This window comes from Perissodus microlepis, chromosome 9, assembly GCF_051167445.1.
Source record: "Perissodus microlepis isolate ML-2025 ecotype Zambia chromosome 9, ASM5116744v1, whole genome shotgun sequence".
NCBI classification, from domain to species: domain Eukaryota; kingdom Metazoa; phylum Chordata; class Actinopteri; order Cichliformes; family Cichlidae; genus Perissodus; species Perissodus microlepis.
The window spans coordinates 1786615-1808583 of record NC_140469.1 but is presented as its reverse complement, the minus strand read 5'-3'; the positions used below and the strand labels follow the sequence as shown (position 1 = coordinate 1808583).

Here is a 21969-nt window from a genome sequence, read left to right as displayed (position 1 = left end):
TGAGATATTAACTGTGTGTGTGTGTGTGTGTGTGTGTGTGTGTGTGTGTGTGTGTGTGCATGTGTGAGATATGTAATTGAATGTTGCTTATCATTACTCAGCAACACTGTCTGATAGGGTCTGTGTCACTACAGTCTCCTATTTAAAAACACAGAGGGCTCACTCATGCATGGAGAGCCTGCTACACATGATGAAGTGCTGTGTTGTGTCTGCAGCATTGATCTCGTCAAATATTGTCATATTTCAGAATATGAAGACTGTAATTATCTGTTGTGTATATTTAAAGTAAGGGCTTTGTATCCTGTGTGCATATGTGGATTTTGAGGTGTTTACAGTATCAAATATTGTGTTAACCTCAGAGCAGCCGAGTAGCACTGAAGTCATGAAGTTGAGCACCGTGCACTCCTGACCTCTCTGTGCAGACACGGGGCTTTTTGCAGAGACTGTCAGTTAGCTCCATTCTTCAGAACCAGGTCCATTTTTATCTTCCCGTCACAGAAGAAACATTTGAGAGTTCAACATTTTCATTCTCATGACCATTTATTGTGCGGAGCTTTCTCCGGTCATGGACGGCTACTCCAGTGTTTACTCTGGTTTTGCTCCAGTTTAGGTCGTTCCTCCTTTTGCTTTCCAGGCTTCATCTGCATGTTGCACTACTCTGTGTGACTAATTATCATGTATGACAGAACTATTATTAAATATATGTTCTGGGCTAAAGTCACTGTCTTCACATCCTGTTGATGGCTTCTTAAAATTTTGGCGGTACAGTAGCTACAGCATCATATCGTAAGTATCTGTATTTCTAGCCTTTCGCAGCTGACGGCTGAGCGGGCAACACGATAACTCAAGCAGGAAGTCACCTGAGAAACTCAAATTGATACCATATTAAAATGGATGTGTTGGGATCTCAGTGATTTTCCTCGTGTTTGAGCCGTTCCTTCTTTGGCTTTGCTAACACGTTCTCACAGTGACTGCTCTGTTTAGCTTCACATTAAAGTCAAACACTCTTTGATATGATTTGGATTTCATAGTTGAATCGATTACTACCAAAGCAAAGTCCCTGAGGCAGCAACCAACCCTGAGCACTGACATTTCCAGCACCCTGTTACAGTCAGTAAGAGACGTTTGAACAGCTGCATTTGGTCTTTTGGTGTTTCTCAGTGGAAGAAGTTGTAAAACTTACAGTTAACAAGTCCAACGTTTGGAGTCTTTGTTGGGTCGGTGTTTGACACCACTGGTGAACAGACTTTTATTTGTACCTGTTTTGTTGGTGTATTTGATTTCAGCATTGTGTACTAAAAGAAAAACAAAAATATTTTGAGGGAACGGACTCAAGCACGTGACTTTCATTTATAGATATATATTTCCATTATTATAATATCAGCGCTGAAGCTCTGCCTGCCTGCTGCCTGCCAGAACAATCACTGTGCTCAGTTTCTGCAAACATACCTTAGCCTTCATCACTGTGGATGATTACAGCTCATTAATTTCCTTCCTCATTAAAAATGCGACTTCCAACCAGGAACTTTGCCCCAGAATAGCCAATAGTTGTCCACGCTGATGAATTGCATTTGTGGATGTGACCCTTGTTGGCTGCATGCAGAGCTTTAGCCGTCACTGGCTTGGTATCTGCTGGTAGTTTGCAGAGTGACACACACACACCATTCCAGCCTCTGCAGAGCCAGCTCTCATTGTTGTCTTAATGAGACCTGTCGTCTCTGGGCCACCAAAATACCCTGCAGGCTTGGACACACACACACACACACACACACACACACACACACACACACACACACACACACACACACACACATTCTGACCTATACAAGTACAGCTGACACGTGCATCAGTTTGGGACTCATGCAGGTGAAGGGTCTCATTCATTGACGTGACCACGTTCATGACCTCATCTCTCACACATGCTGTGTATATTCAGGCCCCTCCCCTCTACGAGCGTATTCAGAGCTGTAATGTTGACTGCATTCAGGTTGTATGTGGTGTTTTCTTTGACCTTCTTACTGTTTCTTCCTCTTCTCTTCATGTCATAGTGAGTAATGCTGTCGGTGCAAAGAGAAGGTTTACCTGTCTGTCTGCTTTCTTTTCCCTCAGGTTTCTCCCAGCCTGGAGGGATTGGGATGAATGTGGAGGTGGGAGCTGCACCGCTTCAAGCAGAAAAGCCTCCAAGTATTGCAGATCCTCAGATTCTCACACCTCCAGCGGGATCAGTCGCCCCTAAGGAGCACAGCCCCATGCTGCCCGAACCACAAGCTCCTCGCAGCCCTTTGGATGTATCAGCAGGTAAGACTCACACGCCACAGTGTTTTTCTTCAACGCCAGTTTTTGTTTTTTAATCTATACTAAAGCACAAGGTAACTTTAGTTTCAGCTTCTCCAAATAGCTCGTCTACGGATCGGCGCCTTTGAATTTCCTGTGCATTTAAAATTCGCTCAAACTGTGTTGATTTTTCTTGTTTTCCCTTAAATTAAGTCAAAACTTGAAAATAATCTCACCTGAAATTATTTTTGAAACACACATACTTGAATGATGTGGACAAAAACACAAATGGAAATGAACTGACCACATCAGTGAGCTATTGAACCTTTTGTGTCTAAGAGCATGTCCTCATAATGTAGGTGTGTGTATATCTTCTTCCAATCCCTGCACCACAATAACTGCTCCGTTTGGAAGCAGTGTTTCCTGTTATGCTTGCACTCGTCACTCGTGCTGTACATGTTGGTGTAGCTGATTGCAGAAAGGAGGTCAGTGTGCAGGTCAGTGATCTCTGTGTTCTATCGGTGCTAGCATACTTGCACAAAGACACGCTCAGCTGTCTGTGTCCTTCACTGTCCACTCTTTACGACTTTGGACCGGCCGATCGCAGACTCTGCTGCTCTCCAGTTCAGTGTGCGTGCCATCCTAGAGAAGCAGAGTTTTACTTGTTGTCTTGCTGTGGCTTGTGTCACTTGACAGAGCTGTGCTAAAATGCACAAAAGCGTCACAGCAGCCGAGGCGTCAACCTGTAACTGCAGGTGGTCAGCTGTTAATCAGTCTGCAGACTCATTGTGACTATGCACCCATTAGAGGCTCTTTTAGATCAGCTAACAGGGCTTGTTCTTCTCAGACCCCAAAAGTGAAGGTTTGTGTATGTCAGGAAAAGCTACAGGAGTGAAAACAAATGTGATGTACTGTACACACAGAGCCTCCAGAAGTGGTTGGCTATGTTTAAGAATGTCTGTCATTCCTAAAACGTTTGTGTTCAGCCCCTTGAATTAAAGCTAGACGTCTGCAGTCAGATTGTTTTAAAGTTCACTGTGGTGAATCCAGACGCAAAGCTACAAAAAATGTCATTGTCCAAAACTTTATGGATCTAACTGTAAATTCCCAAACAGCCTCAAATAGCAGGAGCAGGAAACAAACACTAAGCGTGGGTAAAAATCCTGAATGATCAGCAAAAGTCCTAGTAAGGAAAAGTCTTACGTTGGGTTAGAGCTGAGCGATAGAACGATAACGATATGTATCGCGAAATAACTTTTTCTCGATAGAAAAATTAAACTATTGCGATAGGCCTCACCGCTCTTGTCCTCTTAAAAAACAAAAAACAAAAAAAACACCCAATCCAAATTAAGTAGCGCAGAGCTGAACCAATCCCAGCCGCAGCGTCACATCACGTGACTTGTTACGTACAGCACAAGTGCCAAGCCGCACATGTGTATTTGTTTGGGAAGCAGCCAGCCGCCGTGCCGCCTGGTAATGGAGGAAACGAGTGTGCCGACTAGAGAAACATCAACCGAGAGCGTGACCGAAGGTTACCGAAGAGAAAACAGATGATGGTTCCAACGCCGGAGAGATTGTCGAACGGAAGAGCCACAGAAGCTCCGTAGTGTGAAGGTGTTTCAGCTATTTCAATTCTGACAAAAAACAGAGCAGCGCGCACTGTAAATGTGCCGAAAGCAAGTCTGGAAATACAATAAAGCGGTGCAGCTCAGTCTCTGACTGGAAGCGCTAATTCGTCATTCGGCTTTTGTCAGAATAAAGTAACTGTTAAAACTGTTTGAAAAGCTCAGCTATACAACAAGGAGAGATGGAGAATTTCCTTTTAGTTCTCAGTTTATTTGATATTGACAAAAGTTAGTCAATTTTGTCTGTTCTTCTGTAAAACAAACTAAGATTTATTTTTAGAATTAATATTTTGTTTCTAAGTGGAATTGACAATTTAGCAGCCTGTTTCGTTTGTTCTATTTTGAAACTTAAACGCTTTAGCGGCTGCCTTTTGTGTAGTTTGCAATATTTGCCTTTATTTATCTGAAAAAGTCTCATGTTCCTTAAGTACATCTACCCTGTTGAACTTATTATGGGAAATAAATATTTAAATCAAAACAAGCTGCTGATTATTTCACATTTTACTTGTGAGCAACGGCACATTTAAATCTTACAAATATAGTTATTTGGCTTATATCGTGATATATATCGTTATCGCCTGAAATGAAAAAACATATCGTGATATGAAAAAATCTCATATCGCCCAGCTCTACGTTGGGTAGGAGAAGCATAATGCAGTGTCGTTTCTTTGCTGTTCAGATGGACTTAGTGAAAGCTGTCACAGCTCCATGTAGATTTATAGGCTGAACCTTTAAATCTAGTAGAACCCCAACGATTGTGTGTCTGCAGTCTTCTGATACTGAGGCTTGATCTCAGAGTATCCAGCCACACACATACTGTCTTCAAACTACAGTTTCTTTCTCCAAACACTCACTCAGATTTCATGATGCTCAGAAAGTGTAGTTAATGCAGACGAGTCACATAATAATAATAATAATATTAATAATAATAAAATATTCCTGAATAACATCAGTATTGGTGTCAGTAGTTTTCTTAATTGTCATTATTGACAAATGTTTTTGGATAATTGTAAAAAATGAATTCGAGTCAGAAACAAAACCAACGAACAGGCTGTTTAAGCTGTAGTGGAAGTTGCTCCTAAAGAGGAAGGAGGAGCCTATTGATCACGTGCCTCATCACATGAGGTGTGAAAAAGGGCGTGGTCATTATCAGCAGAGGTTTCCAGTGAAAACATTGTGAGAACTTGCCTCACCCTATCATGTGACCTACTCAGATCACCTGGCACAAGATGCGAGTGGGTGTTAAGGCATCTGGGACGGGATCATCGAAACTGGATTACTCCAGGTTTGTGTTTCAGAGGGTGGTGGGAGTCAAAGAGGAGGTACTGGTCCGTGTGTGTGGGGGCTTCAGGTAAACTTCAGTGCTGAGGTTTCTATTCACCTCAGTGTCCATCCATCTTCCTCCACTTATCCGGGCCCGGGTTGCGGGGGCAGCAACCCAAGCAGACCAGCACACAATGCACCCGACTCCTGTGGCGCCTCCTGTAGGTGGTGGGCCTGCAGGAGGATTGGCCCATGTCCCTTTCGGGCCCCATCGACTAAGGCCCAGCCACCAGACACTCACCCTCGGGCACCCTCTCCGGTCCTGGCTCCAGGGCGGGGCCCCGGTAACCCTATCCCAGTAAGGTGAACTGGTCCCTTGGTGTTCTGCTCGTAGGGGTTTTCTGAATGGCTCTTTGTCTCGTCCCTCACCCAGGACCAATTTGCCATGGGAGTTTAGACCAACAGTGCACCTCCCCTCGTCAGGGACGACTCTCTCACTAGGGCTTAAATACCTGGGCCTCTCCACCATTTGGTCTTAGAACTGAAGAAGCTTCTCTTATTGGAGGTGAAAAGTCTTCAAGATAAAGTCCAGCCGCTTTTCTACAGCTGCCCATTGAAGTGTGTGTGTGTTTTATGTCTGCCTGTGAAGCACTCGGGAACACAGAGTGACTCAACATTGCAGCAAACCCTAGCCCCCTCCCTCTTCAAGATCCAGACTGCACATGCTTGAACCTTCGTCTGACTGCCATGACACCAACTGACAGCCCAGTGCAACAATAAACTGCACTGAGCAGATGTAACAATGTACAAATGATAATCTAATAATAATAATCATTCTGGCCCAGTAGACATTTGTATTCCAGAGATATCCTGAGTCATCATTAAAATACAAAATATCCAAAAAGGCTAAGAAACTGTATGTTAAATACTTTTGTAACATAATACTTCTGACTTTGCAGCTGCCATTATTGACAAAATGAAGATATATTAGAAAGTACAGAAGAAACTGGGTATGACATCTTAGAGAGTTCTAGAAATCCTCAGAGTAACAGCTAAATGAAAGCCAGGATCTGCAACATGAAACTGCTGTGAGATAATGACGCATCAGTCCATTTGAAAGTTTTTTAGAGTCCCTTATTTGGATGGAGCGGTAGGGTGTCAGCTAAAATGAGCAAACCTTTCTGTTGATCTGCATCCATAAACTGTATGGATAACCACTTTGAAAACAAAACAAACAAACGATAGAATAAAAAAAAAAACATACACGAATACAGTGGAAGCCCAGATGTCCCAGTTTCCCGCTGGGATTTGAATCTGGCAGCATGAAATTTGTCTTAAAGCTCCATGTGGGCATGCCATGTGATCTGTGTCTACAGTGGCTTGCAAAAAGTATTCGGCCCCCTTGAACTTTTCCACATTTTGTCACATTACAGCCACAAACATGAATCAATGTTATTGGACTTCCACGTGAAAGACCAACACAAAGTGGTGCACACGTGAGAAGTGGAACGAAAACCATACATGATTCCAAACATTTTTTACAAACAAATAACTGCAAAGTGGGGTGTGTGTAATTATTCAGCCCCCTGAGTCAATACTTTGTAGAACCACCTTTTGCTGCAGTTCCAGCTGCCAGTCTTTTAGGGTCTGTCTCTACCAGCTTTGCACATCTACAGACTGAAATCTTTGCCCATTCTTCTTTGAAACAGCTCCAGCTCAGTCAGATTAGATGGACAGCGTTTGTGAACAGCAGTTTTCAGATCTTGCCACAGATTCTGGATTGGATTTAGATCTGGACTTTGACTGGGCCATTCTAACACATGGATATGTTTTGTTGTAAACCATCCCATTGTTGCCCTGGCTTTATGTTTAGGGTGGTTGTCCTGCTGGAAGGTGAAGCTCCGCCCCAGTCTCAAGTCTTTTGCAGACTCCAAGAGGTTTTCTTCCAAGACTGCCCTGTGTTTGGCTCCATCCATCTTCCCATCAACTCTGACCAGCTTCCCTGTCCCTGCTGAAGAGAAGCCCCCCCAGAGCATGATGCTGCCACCACCATATTTGACAGTGGGGATGGTGTGTTCAGAGTGATGAGCAGTGTTAGTTTTCCACACATAGCGTTTTGCATTTTGGCCAAAAAGTTCCATTTTGGTCTCATCTGACCAGAGCAGCTTCTTCCACATGTTTGCTGTGTCCCCACATGGCTTGTGGCAAACTGCAAACGGGACTTCTTATGGTTTTCTGTTAACAATGGCTTTCTTCTTGCCACTCTTCCATAAAGGCCAACTTTGTGCAGTGCACCACTAATAGTTGCCCTATGGACAGATTCCCCCACCTGAGCTGTAGATCTCTGCAGCTCGTCCAGAGTCACCATGGGCCTCTTGGCTGCATTTCTGATCAGCGCTCTCCTTGTTCGGCCTGTGAGTTTAGGTGGACGGCCTTGTCTTGGTAGGTTTACAGTTGTGCCATACTCCTTCCATTTCTGAATGATGGCTTGAACAGTGCTCCGTGGGATGTTCAAGGCTTGGGAAATCTTTGTGTAGCCTAAGCCTGCTTTAAATTTCTCAATAACTTTATCCCTGACCTGTCTGGTGTGTTCTTTGGACTTCATGGTGTTGTTGCTCCCAATATTCTCTTAGACAACCTCTGAGGCCGTCACAGAGCAGCTGTATTTGTACTGACATTAGATTACACACAGGTGCAGTCTATTTAGTCATTAGCACTCATCAGGCAACGTCTATGGGCAACTGACTGCACTCAGACCAAAGGGGGCTGAATAATTACACACACCCCACTTTGCAGTTATTTATTTGTAAAAAATGTTTGGAGTCATGTATGATTTTCGTTCCACTTCTCACGTGTGCACCACTTTGTGTTGGTCTTTCACGTGGAAGTCCAATAACATTGATTCATGTTTGTGGCTGTAATGTGACAAAATGTGGAAAAGTTCAAGGGGGCGAATACTTTTGCAAGCCACTGTACTTCTTTTGTAAGTGGTAGGTTTGTTTTGAACAAGAACGTTTTCCAATGTGTGAAGCCAAACTTAAGAAGTGGTGCGTGCTATTTATTCAGGTTTGGAGGTACACATTTGTAAAATCTTGCGTGAGGATCGCAGTCACATTATATTTGTAAATCTTACTGTATGCTTGTTGGTTCGTAACCCCTTTGAAGCCAGTTTCACTTCATATTTTGTACTCTGAGATTTCATTTCACTTTTTAATACAGGCCATATTCACACAGTCATTTTGACTCTATGACTTGAAGTTCTTGCAAACTATTGCACACACACACACACGACCCTGACGGATGCATCAGGGTCGTTTAGTTCAGCATCTTGTCAAAAGACATGTGGACATGCGTCCTGGAGGAGGTGGGGATCAAACCACTGACCTTTTAATTACTCGATGAGCTGTTTGAGTCACGGCTGCCACTTTTGTACCAATCATGCTCATTTCATAGCTGAAGTCTGAGATCATGAGCATTTTGGAGCCAGCCTAAAGTGGCCGTTGGACAAATTGTCGTTTCTGGCAGTTCGGCGTTGGCGTTTCAGCCCTGGAAGTTTACACTGAGATAATCAGTGTCGTTCGCTTCACATATAAGTGCTTTAAATGTTGTGGCTGATATGTGCATGTTGGTACTGCAGGTCAGGAACATTTACAGTTTTTTGTAACATTATCCCACTGGGACAACTTTACATGACAATACACAGTAACAAACTCCATCTCTAGTCCTTTAGAAAATATCCAGAATAACGAGCCTTTGCAGCACAAACACTGCAGTACTTTCGTTTGATGTGTTTCTGCTTCCCCTGATACATACAGAGCACAGTTGTGTCATGTGTTTGTTAATATGAAAAATGGCCCTCCAGAGAGCTGCTGTACTGTACTGTGTGGGTCCTGACAGCTGCTCCACTTTAGCTGTTCTTCTTCAGCTGTGTACCTTTATGTATATACCTGAGATCTAGAAACAAACTGGGCCACCCCTCCTCTCAGTGGACGATGTCCCCGCTGCTCTTGTTAGCACTCCTGTATCGTGCATATGCCATCCTATCTTTACCGTCTCCCTTCTAGACTGAAATCAGGTTGACTACTGCCATCCATTATAAATGCCCTTCATTACTGAAGCAATGTTAAACTGTGGCACAAAACTAATGGAGTCTGCTGTAGTTACAGTAAAGTGACCTGTGTTTGACCTCCTTTCTGTGGGACCATTAAGCATTCTTCTTGATATTTTTCCACGTCTTTCTGTGTCTATCATTGTGTGCATGTTGGGCACTTCACTCTAGGTACTACATACTTACATGCACACATTCTCATGTGCCTGCACAAAGCTATGTCATTTGCTACTGGCTTAATTGTGAGTGTACACACTGTACTAGTCCTCAAGGCTGCTCTGAGTCAGTCGCCCAAAATTAGCCTATTGTCTCCATCCTTTAAGTTGCTCATATACTGCATATAAGTGTGTGTGTGTATGTTTAATTGTCACTATCCATTTGCTCAGTCAGTATTACATTAGAAGAAATCTTCAGACTATCACGGCTTGGTTTGGATTACTTTATCCGCTCTGTGTTAAAGTTGTATTATTTCCATTTGTAGCTGATTCTTAGACTCTTCATTAATCTTTCACTAGGCCTCTGTGCAGCTCCACATTTCAACCATTGTCTGAAACAAGTTTGACTGTTTAATTCCTCTCCTTTAAATCCAACTTTATTCTGGTTGGCTGCCCCTCACAAGCACAAACTTTAACCAGCTGCTGGGCGGAGCCTGTGTGCTGATATGTGTGTCTGCCATGACCGTATAAAGACTATTTCCAATCACTGACATTATAAAGAAACAACTGTGTGAAGCTGAGCATTTGGACTAGTCTGAAACCTTTTTATTTTTTGATTAGTTCCAAATAAGCTGAGCTTATTATTTGAAACATAATATTGCCAATATGACCACTGTAAGTAAGTAGATCCTCTTAAAGAATATGAGAACATGCACACTTTCTTCACTAAAGGGCAACAGAAATGAGGCTATAAAATGTTACGCTGTTTGTGTAATCAGTATCCCAGTCTTCTTTTTGTGATTTATTTGCCTCTGTGTGATATTTCTCTGTCCGTTTTGGTGCATGCTCAATCATCCAGGTAAGGAAATCCCAAAAAGTTGATTCTGTTCATCTGGACGTTTTCCGTGGGAGAAACGTTTCATCCAGTTCACTTCTTCAGCTGAATCCAGATTTCCACTACATTTATGAACAGTACAAATTAGCACCACTGAATGAACAATGGGCTGTGAGGTCAGCTTCGTGATCATTAGTATGAAAATTGTCATGACCATTGATCAAAGACCACTGATCAATGGCCATGAGTACCTCATACTCCTCGATTCAGAGATGGTCTTTGCTTTTTCACGTAAATGGCCTCCTTGACCCCCGACTCAAACCAACCCTGAATCAACTTTTTGGGCTTTCCCCGTATTGTTTGTTTTAGACTAAGGGAAAAAAGTTAATATGCACATATCTATCTTTACCTACCTTAAACTATGCCCTCTTCACCCACAACAAGGTGCCTTAGGCTGGCCAGACCAGGCTGGCTGCCTGTCAACAGACCTCCCTTTTACTCCAAGTGTCACCACAGTGATTGCTCGACATGCCAGCCATCTTGCAGCCAGCCCTGAGGACCCACCTGACAGTTGGCCTAGCCGTGAGAGCGCTGCCTATGCTGGAGGCGACGAAAGGGACGGGGATGGATCAGACCGAAAACAAAAGAAGAAGAAGAAAAGACGACAGAAAGATGAGGGATCCTACGAGCAACTGGAGAGCAGGGGCCACCCTGGGATGCAAGCACTGGGAGAAAGCACCCGACCAACAGAGGAGTTTTATCATAGGATTGGCCCAAGGAGGGATAAAGCAGAGGGTGGTTGGGAGGAGCAACTTGGGAAGAGTGGAGGCCGAGGGAAGAAGGGGAAGAGCAGGAAAAAGCTTCCAGAGGAGTGGGGAGTGGCAGAACCATTTGTTCCTTCATCTGCTGTGACCTCTAACATTACAGAGGAGGACATGATGGATCTTGGGAGTTCAACTCTGGACAACCTTGAGGCCTACTTGGCAGATGAAGATTCAAGCCAGAGCCCCTGGAAAAAGGAGGTCTACCCAGATGAAGGCTTGGTATCTTCCCCTCTGTCTCAGGATCTTTTCTCCCCAGGAGCTGCTCCCATTAGCCCACTGGTCCTGAACAGTGAGCTGAAAGCCACAGCAGCTCCGTTTACTATGCCCTCTACCACCAACGGCAAATCACTCGGTTCCTTCCCTGTGGCCCCTCCATGTTGTGACCCATTTGATCTCTTGATGGAAACCGAAAATGCAAGTCTGGGCAACAGCAAAGAGGCTATTTCGCCACCTTTTTCTCCAGAGGATGAAGCAGCAGTTGGTAATCTGGTAGACAGCGGCATGTTTGACAACAGCAGTTCTCTCCAGGAATGTTGTGAGCAAGCCACGCCTGAGGCAGACACCTCAGCCTTCAGCCCTGCCACCCAGCCAAGCCCAAATTGTTCCCCTGAAGGTGAGATGTTAGCCTCAGCACCACCTCTCTCGCCGTCTGATGCTTCATGGGTTCTGAACAGCTCAAATATGAGCAGCAACAGCGATTTATTTAATTTTGCTGACATGGGTGTGCTAGGTCATCCTTTACCCCTAGGCCTAAACTTCGACACCCCAAGCCCAGCACCTCTCCGTTCCCCAAAAACTACGGCACAGGAATTCCAAGCCAGAGAGCTCAAAGAAGGCAAATCATCCCCAAAACAATCCAAGAAACCACGCTCTTCATCTTCTTCATCCTCTGTTAAGAGTCCAACCTCCCCAGAAGCTAAAAGGTTCTCTCCAATGGCATCGCCTGTCACCAGCCCCTCTTCCCCCCCATCGGTCCCCCCTCTGGCAGTTCCAGGATCTGGTCTTAATCCTGCAGCTAAGCCCTTCTTTCCCAGCTTTGCTGATCCCATGGAAGAACCAGCTGTGGCCAATCAAGATGTTCCCCTCGTTGAAGGTTGGTTGTAGTCACCCCTGGACAACGTAGAAATACATAAAGTAACTAAAACATGTAGACAAATGGTTGCCATGCATGTTGCAATCCAGCTTGGGTACTTACCATATTTGAAACTGACGTCCGATATATCTTGAGCAGAACCGATTGCTTGTGTGTATTATATTCATCAGGGGTTATGTCAATCATTACACCCATTCGTTCTGTTTTCTTGCATGGATACATTTGTCTAAAGACTTGGCTGAGGCTTGCTGGCTGTTTTTGAGTGACTAACGCATGGATTGAAGTGTTGACCAACAACAACTGTGGATTGCCTTGACTCTAAAGGGATGTTTGGGTTTCATTGCAGTGGGATCGTATAAGGTATTAATCAGTACTCGAAGCCAGTGTCAGTGTAACTTAAGCTATATTTAGAGTATTTTCAGGACTCAACACTACTACTAGACACAAGTTTCCTGAAGCCATCGCCTCTCTATCTTAACAGCTATAAGTACTTTGACAAAGACAGCACTGTTACCTTGCAGAAGACAGAGTTGCTCATTTAGCGGGGCCTCATCTTTGATGTTTTAAACACCTGCAGTACGTATACGCTTTGCATCTCTTAACTGGGAGGAAGCTGAATATAATACACTGAGTACGAATCAGCACCTTATACAGAACTACTTAAAAGAAACTGAAACATCCCTTTTATCTGTAGTATCCTGTTCCCACTGATGCACTGCTGAGATGTTCTCATGACTAACAGTGTTGCTGTTGACAGGTGTGACACTACTAACCATTCACAGTCTTCCTTCCTAGCAGCACCAGTAGGTATCTTCACCAAATCAAACCGAAACCTGTAATTTTCTCTTCTGTCCAGGTCTCTGTTAACCCTGTGATCATTATCCCTTTCCTTTGCATCCAGGGGTTATGGTGTCACTCTGTCTTCTTTTTCCTGCATCCAGTTAACGCTGTTTTCCTCACTACTGTAGCTGCCTGTCTTTATTGGAAAAATAGGTTGAAAATAAAAGCAGGTGTCCTGTTTTTTCACTAAAGGTGTTACGCAATAACAATTCTTACCCCGTCTCCTTGAAGTATAACGGTTCCAAAAGGCCAAACTGTAATTGTTAATTTTGTTGATTTTATTTTCCATGTTCTGTGATGATTGTTGCCTCGGCGGGTTCTCCATCATAGGTAAGTCCTGTTCTAAGTCCTCCTGTGGTTTTGTCTCTCTGTTGTTGTTTTGTGCGGTGTTGTTGAAGCACACATTTGGGTGCATCAAATTCGTTAACGGCTGTTGCTTCAACCATAATTGAGGTGCCACCAGTGTGCTGCAGTTAAATAAAAACCACCTTCTCATTCTCAGCTTGAAGTCAGGCTTGTTCTTGGAGTTTGCTAATTAGGCTGTTAAAATGGAGAGTGTTTTGGCAGCTTATGCACTGTCCTCTTGGCATCATTAGGTCAGGATGTGCAAGGTGCAAAAGCGGGGGTTACTCCATCCTCTTATTGCCAACCTTTATCTATGGTCAAAAGCCTTGGGGCAGGAAAAAATGCGATGAGGGTGCAGATATATGGCGATAATTAGTGGGCAGCATTAGAAGCTGTGGTGTCCCGCAGATATTTAGGACATAGTTGGCACTGAGCTTCAAGCATAAGGTCAAAAAGTTCTGCGAATAGGTCATAAAAATAGAAACCCTTGGTTCGTGTAAATTTGCCCCCTTTCAAGATCTCGACTGCTGCTACCTTGCAGCACGATCTGCATGTTTTTAGGCAGAAGGCCGGGTATAGATTAGTTTGAGCTCTGAAACTCAACAGATCAAAGCTTTTGGCCAGTTTTCTGTCAAGTTCACATTTTTAATAAAATACTGTATTTGTAGCAGTGTCACTCAGTAACATGTGACTTGAGCTGCCTGGGGATTAGTCCTGCTCGTGGCAGCCAGGAAGTGACTTGTTTTAACGTACCTGGATTTTAGAAAAAGTGTAACTTTAATAGGGAAAGAGTTTCCAGCCCACTGGGACAGGCTTGTTTTTACAGCAGCCAGATGAGGAGTTGAAATAAAATGCACTGACGCTGCTGCTTTTGTGTGTGGGTGTGTGCATGCAGCCTCCATGTGTGTTTGTCTCCCATTAAAGTGTATATCTAAATTTAGGCATAAGTGCATGTGGCTCTGTGTTTGTGTGTGCAGGTTTCTGCTTTCTGAGAGGAGCTAAAGTGTTCTTTGTGTGCTGCTGTGATTTATGGAGATTCAGAGTTGCAGAGGATTCATTTCCTTGTCCTTCCTTTCCTGTCTCTGCCTCCTGTCGGAGGCTGTAATGAGGACTGAAGTAGCCTTCAGCTCGCAACAGGAACAGTACAGTGTTGAACCTAGCTATTAAGCTGCTTTGATCAATGCCTTCCCACCACACACACACACACCACACACACACATTGAAACATTGTGAGTGCTTATTGCGTTCTGTTTGTGTTTCAGTTTCATTAGTTGTGTCTGTGTGTGATATTTGCTTGGTATTCCCGATGCTAGATATCCATATATTTGTGTTGTTGTTTTGAAAGCTTGTAACCAGCATGCACTGCTGAAATGCAAGACAAGTAACAGCATTAAATGTCCAGCATCAGATTAAGCTTGCATGAGTCCCTGTGCATGTATTGGTAGATACGGCTGCGGGTGTGGCGTGCGTGCTCGAGTTATTGCACATACATGAATAAAGTCAGCTTTTTATTTCCAAAAACAGCCGATGGGAAGGTGAGAGCGGGTGATGAGTTTTTGTACTTTATTGTAATCAAAGTCACATGATGAAATCGTGTTATAACCCATGAAAAATGTTTCATCTCATTGGACTGAAGAGTCCATGTGGCTGTTTGTTTGAGATGTGCACAACTCCAGTACACTGTCAAACACCAGGGTTCCCAACAGGACACAAACAACATTAAGGACTGCCTTAAAGTGCTTAGTGAGTGTGGAGAAAGTATTCCACTGCTTTTCCAGTATTTACTCAGCAGTATGAAGTGGAGGTTGAGTCTGGAGCATGCATGAGGCCTTAGAAGCACAGCGAAGCATTAGCGAAGACTTGGAGCCGGCAGTGGTCGCTATGGCTCGTCGGATTACTGCAGTCAAGGAGCTTCACACATTGCCTGGTAAAATCCAGAGAGCTGAAGGAGTTTCAGGACATGAGGAGGAAGATGTACAGGAGCCTATAGCACCACCTCCTCAGCCAGAGGAACAGGGCTGGCATGCCCAACCTTTGTTCCCCGCGAGGAGCTTGGCTGTGAGGAAAGGAAAAAGTAAGCCCCAGAAACCGCTAAACGCAGCAGCCCAGTCCAGTGAGAGTGTCCCCAGAATGAGGTTGACTATCGTAACAGGTTGTCATGTCTTTTATTCAGGCCAGTGCCTCTATATGTGTTCTTACTGTGGGTGATATGAATGTGGATGTATCAAACAGTAGCTCTAGTAAAGTGCTTTCGCCTGATAATAGCTACACTCGTAGCAGTGAGGCATGGCACACGACATCACTGTACCTGCACAGCTGAGGCCATGACTCTGTACAGTCTGAGTATTAGTTATATCAGTTTTTACTGAGCATGTGCCGTCATCTCTAAATTTAGGCAATGTTGCCCTTCCAGCTTATTGCATGGAAAAGTAGACTGGTCTCTCTTGACTGAGGAGGATTTTGTGATATATTCTGCTCAGTCTGATTTATTACTGAGTAAGGTTGAGCTACATCCTGGTGCATGTAATGATGTCAGCTGTATAAACCCCAACATGGGGCTGAGCTTTGTTCTTTATATGAAAATATTGTGGAGTCCTTTCTTGTGTAAGACTGAAATGTGCTGAACCAGGTTGGAATGAGAGCTTCATGCTGAGGCCAGAAGGTCTTTAAAGCTAGGGCGGAGTCAGGGAGGCATAAATATGTTCCTCTGTTTAAATATGAGAAAAGCACAAATGATAATTTAAGTATATGTTTTAAAAGGAATGAAGACACTATGAGATCACAATCCCTGGCAAACAAATGGTGAACAAGTTTGTCAATGATTTCTAGAAAGTAATCAAAAGAATGAGTGATGGTACAACATCCACCAGCTAATGTTGATGGTGTTAGTGGTTCGGAGGAAATGACTCGAATGTGGCAGAAACATCTCTGTGATCTGTATGACTGTGCCGGGCGTCCCAGCTTTGGAGAGGGTGGAACTGATAATAAGGAAGATGTTACAGTTTCTTCAGAAGAAATTTATGACGCAAATAGAACATTAAAGACAAAAAGCCACGTGGGATGGATCAGATATCTGCTGAACATTTGCTCGTAGAAAACCTCTGCTTGGTTCTTAGTCCACGGGATTCTGCCGGGCTCAATTCTATCAGTTGTGGGGGTTTTTTTGTTTGTTTTTGGGGGTTTTTTTTTTGTGTCCCGTTTGGATCTTTATCCATCAGAATTGTTGTCTTAAGGCCAAGAAATATGCCAAGCGGATTTATTTTACCAAGTGGATCATCATGGCCTTGCCATATTGGTCCATTTGATTGACCTTTATTATAATTATGAATTTATTTTATTTTCGGTTGCTACAAATGGGACAGACATGACTGGGGGATAGGACAGGGAGAAAGAATGAAAGAAAGAGAGGGAGAGAAAGAAAACCAAAGGGGAGAAGAGACGGTGAGAAGGGGGGAAGAAAGAAAGAAAAACAAACAAAACGCCTGGATCACCTGTATGGAGAAAAAAAACAGAAGAGAAAGCAAACAACAAAGAGCAACATAATAAAAACAGCACCATCACAATAAACTAGCTAGCAGTAGATAACAGTAGATACTAAATAATAAACGATATTGTGCAGCACGCAAGATAGACAGCGCACAATGTGCTTTGAGGCAGCAGCCAAGAAAGGTGTAGTCCGCGTCTGTGAACACCCGTGTGTACACCTGTGTGCACACCTGTGTGGATCAGCATGCTTGTATTCCAAAGGTTTCTCCATGTAACGATCTGCTAGGGAGTGTGGGGAGCCATAGCCCCGTCCCCCAGGGTATGAAGCAGGTATGGAGGAGATCCAGGCCCCAGATATCCAGAGGCCCCAGAATACAAGGACCCGAGGAGGACCACCAAAGGGGGGGGAACCGTGCCACCCTCCTGGGAAGAGCTGAGTAGAGCCCCAAACGAGAGGTCACCCCGCAGCTACGGAGCAGAGGCCAGAGGGGGTTGCAGTGGCGTGCCCGCGGGCTCTGCCGGCAGCCAGCTGTGCCAGAGAGGACCGAGCTTCAGGCCCAGAGGCCAGAGGCCTGAGGGCATCCCACCCCCCGGAAGGGGCCCAGCCGGGCCACAGGCGCCCGGCCCCACCAATCGGCCACCAGGAGTGAGCCGGTACATACATGAGCGCCCAGCCCCAGACGACAAGGACCACCAACACACCAACGTCTGAGGGCATCAGCCACCGGCAGGGAGTGTGGTGAGGGGAGATAGGCCTCCGTACTTTAGAGGGCCTGAGATGTACCCAGAGAGGTTGAGTCTAAGACCCAACCTGACATATAGACACAGACGAACAGGCACATGCGGACACAGACGTGCATTCCCACCCCATATGCACAACCAAATACTCGGCACTCACCCAACGTGTAGACAGACACAAATAGACACTGCACAGACAGTCGCACTCCCCAAACATACTCTATATCCCAGGTCCAGGTACCCCCGCCCCCAGAGGGGCAAGCCGCACCTAGACCCAGGAGATGTAACCCTTCTCTCTGGGGTGGAGGCAAGCGGACCACCTCCTTATCTGCAGTAGCAGGGAGGCCCCGCATCCCAGATCCCAGTCTGACGACCAGCACCTCCTCCCAGCCCCCCAGCCCTGACGGCTAACAGAACCGGGGTGAGTGAAGACCTCAAACCTCCCTACGCCCGCTCATATGTAGTGTTGCTGTGTGCTGTTCTAAAGTGCATTTAAAACTCAGGAGAGCATGGTACTAGCTTCCTCTCAGAGAGCAGCACGGCTCCTCCCGAAAACCCTTAGTGTCTAAACTCTATCAGTTATGTCAGCACCCAACATAAAAGACAAAGCTGACCAAATAAACAGCAGGGATAACTATCGGCCCATCTATTATTTTGTTCAAGGTCTTTGAAAGGACTATTTTACGTTTTGTCTTGAGCTCTGAAAACCAGTTTGTTTTTAAATCTGTGCCTTTGTGTAAATGTGTAATTTAGTGTCTCCCTGTTCTCTTGCTATGGACCCTTGTATGTCTTTAACAAAGTGAACTAACTAACCAGCGCTATGGACGTGTTGTTTCCAGTGTGCACACAAAGGCAAAGATTGAGTGCAGCTGGCTATGTCTTCCCTCTTTTTGTAATGAGATCCTTTGTGTGTTTCCAGGGGTGGATCTTTGTCACCAAGAGTGGTATTTAAGTCTTATAAAAAAGATAAGAAGGCATGTGGAGCACAATAACGAACGAGGAGAAAGATGTTGTAGGATTACAGAGTAGAGCATGTGGAGTCAGATAAGAACCTGATTTTGGATGAAATCAAGAGGACATACAAGAGCAGAGCAGGGACAGAAACAGGAAGGAAAAGAAGGCAGAGGAAGAGGAGGTATCGGGGTACGGTGTACTGCAACCTCAGTGTATTTCTGTTAAAATTATTTTTATATCTTTTAAGAATTTAATGTATTGCCTAGCTGTGCCACTAACTCACATAAACCCGGTTAGCCAAGTATAGCCAGCTTTCCAAGAGTCAAAAAGACATTCTGGGCTCGTATAACCTTCTGAAAGGGGTCACTTCAGTTTCTCGGCGATGTAAGAGGAGCCAAAGCTTAGGACCTAGTTTCAGATTCCTCTTTTCAATTTTGTTTCTCCACCACCTCCAAGCTTACCTAGAAAAAGTCGAAGCAGGCCAAAATAACTAGGAGGGACATTCAGGCCACATCACAACAACACCTTCCCTCCTCTCCCACCCATACTCTCTCAGACAGACTGAAAACACAGGTGCCTTCTGGGATAAAGAGCACAAACATACCACTGCTGTGGCTCTGTCTCCCAGCATAGACATGTACAGTACACAAATGACTCATCAAGCTATTTAAAGACAAACACTAATCCTCAAAAGGCAGACGGGCAGGCGTAACTATACTATATCAGCGGTCTATTTTTACCACATAGTGCTTTTCACTGTTGTTTAGCTCTGTTTCGTTAGAGCGCAGGCTGTTAGATGGTAACCCAGAAGGGACATTCGTAGAGTATGGCCCTATGGACCAGGGTGAGCTAATGTCTTTTGACGGTTTTGGGGGAAGTGTTAGGATTTGCCTCATTGGCCCCACTGTAGGAGTCGACAGCAAACACTAAGACAAAAAAGCAAGTCACTTCCAGGTTGGTTCATCAACAGATTCACAAAGAACAGATTTAAACCCCATGCAGAGATGGCTTCAGGCCACTAGTGTGGGCTGTGCTTCAGATTTAATACAATTTGATATTGGCTTTTTAAAAAGACTCTGCACATCTACTATTCTTGTTTCTGTGACTAAACTAGATTTTTACTATTTTTTTGACAAAGTCAGACATGAATGATACTTTCCAATTAAAATTCATTTGCTTTCACATAAGGCCCTTTTTAGGAATAATGCTAAACTTGCAACTTGCCTACACAAACTAACTATAGATGTATATCGCAGTAAACTTGTGCAGTAAACGCAATGGATTTTGCACATGTTGCAATTTAAGTACAAAAACACACTGGTGAGGGAACAAATACAACATGCTGGTAACGAAGTCCTGGGCTCACTGTAATGCCACATTTTAGGGAACTTGCAAATGCACTTAGTGAAAGTAAACAGTTTAGCAAGAAAACCAGATTAATGTTGGTTTTGTTAGAGTTCAGTCTGAGACCCAAATGCTGATCCATGAATAAAAACTAGATTACATTTTAATGCAATAAAATAGGCATCATTTAACATTTCAGTCACAAATAATAGATACATCCATACAGTCCATCCAACCTTTTTTGTATTTCATATGTAATGATTACCGTATTTTCCGCACTGTAAGGCACACTTAAAATCCTTTAATTTTCTCAAAAATCGACAGTGCGCCTTATAGCCCGGTGCGTCTTATGTATGAATTCTGGTTGTGCTTACTGACCTCGAACCGATTTTATGTGGTAAAAATCAGAAATCTGTCAAAAATGTTTTAGTACGACTTTGGTAGCTATGAAGCCGCACCGCTGGATGGATGGTCGGAGCATCACGGCTGCCATAGTCAGGAGCCTCGCGGAGTAATCTGGGTCCTAAACTCCGTCAGCTTCAGGTCCCAAAGTCAAACAAACACTGCAGCATCACTGAGAGTTAAAAACTGTCTAAATTCTTTCATCTGTAATAAAATGATCAGCGTTGCTGCTTTACCCGGTGTAACAATTAGGTTTAACATCCAGGCATCCATGAAAACAGGATTTATTCAATTTAACAGAGTTAGAAGTTAGCAGGAAGTTAGCTCGCTAGCTTCCACCTAAACATGATATAGCATGTTCTGATTGAGATTTCTGAAACATTCAAACGTACAGTTCTGCTGTCACGTCCAACATAAATGAAGACAGAAAACTAAACAGCAGTGATGTTTGTAGGGTTACTGAAGTTGGGCTAGCTGGTATATAATGATGTGCTATGTGATTGCTAGCGACACAGCTATGTTAGCATAACATAAACACAGTGAAGCTGGAGGATGAACGCTAACTTTTTTCCACTCGATAAAAGTTAACGTGAGGGTTCCCGATGGTCAGGGACAAATGCAATCACATGGCAGGATGCTGTAAACGGACCAAACTTCAGTCAGGAGAACAACTGAGAAAATCCATCCACAATACGAGGTTAGTCATTCATATACTGCAGCAACATGGGAATAGAGCAGCTGCAGAGAATTCAGCATTAATGAATCAATGGTATGGAAGTGGAGGAAGCAAGAAGAATGAGTTGAGTAAACTTTGACTTATCTGACTGTTTTGTTTTGCTTAATGCGCCTTATGGTCCGAAAAATATGGTACAAGATTACTTGCTTCGCTGCACAGAGATTTATCCATCCCAGAATTCAATTCATTTTTTTATACAGCACCAAATCACAATAACAGTCGTCTCAAGGCACTTTATATGTAAGGTAGACCCTACAATGGGGCGATCGTGGCTCAAGAGTTGGGCGTTCGTCTTGTAATCAGAAGGTTGCCGGTTCGAGCCCCGGCTTCGACAGTCTCGGTCGTTGTGTCCTTGGGCAAGACACTTCACCTGTTGCCTACTGGTGGTGGTCAGAGGGCCCGGTGGCGCCAGTGTCCGGCAGCCTCGCCTCTGTCAGTGCGCCCCAGGGTGGCTGTGGCTACACTGTAGCTTGCTATCACCAGTGTGTGAATGTGTGTGTGAATGGGTGGATGATTGTGTATAGTGTAAAGCGCTTTGGGGTCCTTAGGACCAAGTAAAGCGCTATACAAATACAGACCATTTACCATTTACAATAATACATACAGAGAAAAACCCAACAATCATATGACCCCCTATGAGCAAGCACTTTGGCAACAGTGGGAAGGAAAAACTCCCTTTTATGATTGTATAATTATTTCATTTCATGGCCCACTGAACATTTTGAAATATTTCTTGTTCATGTTACTAAGAAGGTCAATGTTGTTAATTTAGCAAATCCTTTTTCATTGTTATTGTTTTCATCTGTAGTATCTTCCATAGTATGACGTTGGATTTGGAATTTGGATGTATGAGTGTATGTGTCTGTCAAGAGACACGAGAGAAAAGTTGAAAGGAACGTCTGAATTGGCTTTCCAGTGACACTAAAATTAAATCGGTTCAAATTCTT

The 21969-nt window shown here is 44.1% G+C and overlaps 1 protein-coding gene across 9 annotated transcripts in view; it reads left to right on the top strand.

Annotated features, from left to right (window-relative positions):
• LOC146379864 (uncharacterized) overlaps window positions 1-21969 on the top strand; it is a 117391-nt gene that overhangs the window by 53859 nt on the left and 41563 nt on the right. For 8 of the 9 annotated variants that reach the window (XM_084938723.1, XM_084938724.1, XM_084938728.1 and 5 more), the window contains 2 exons: window positions 2110-2298; window positions 10705-12177. In XM_084938723.1, the coding sequence (XP_084794849.1) occupies window positions 2110-2298; window positions 10705-12177 (1662 nt within the window). The remainder of the gene's footprint in view (window positions 1-2109; window positions 2299-10704; window positions 12178-21969) is intronic. The other variant, XM_084938730.1, reaches the window with a different exon arrangement.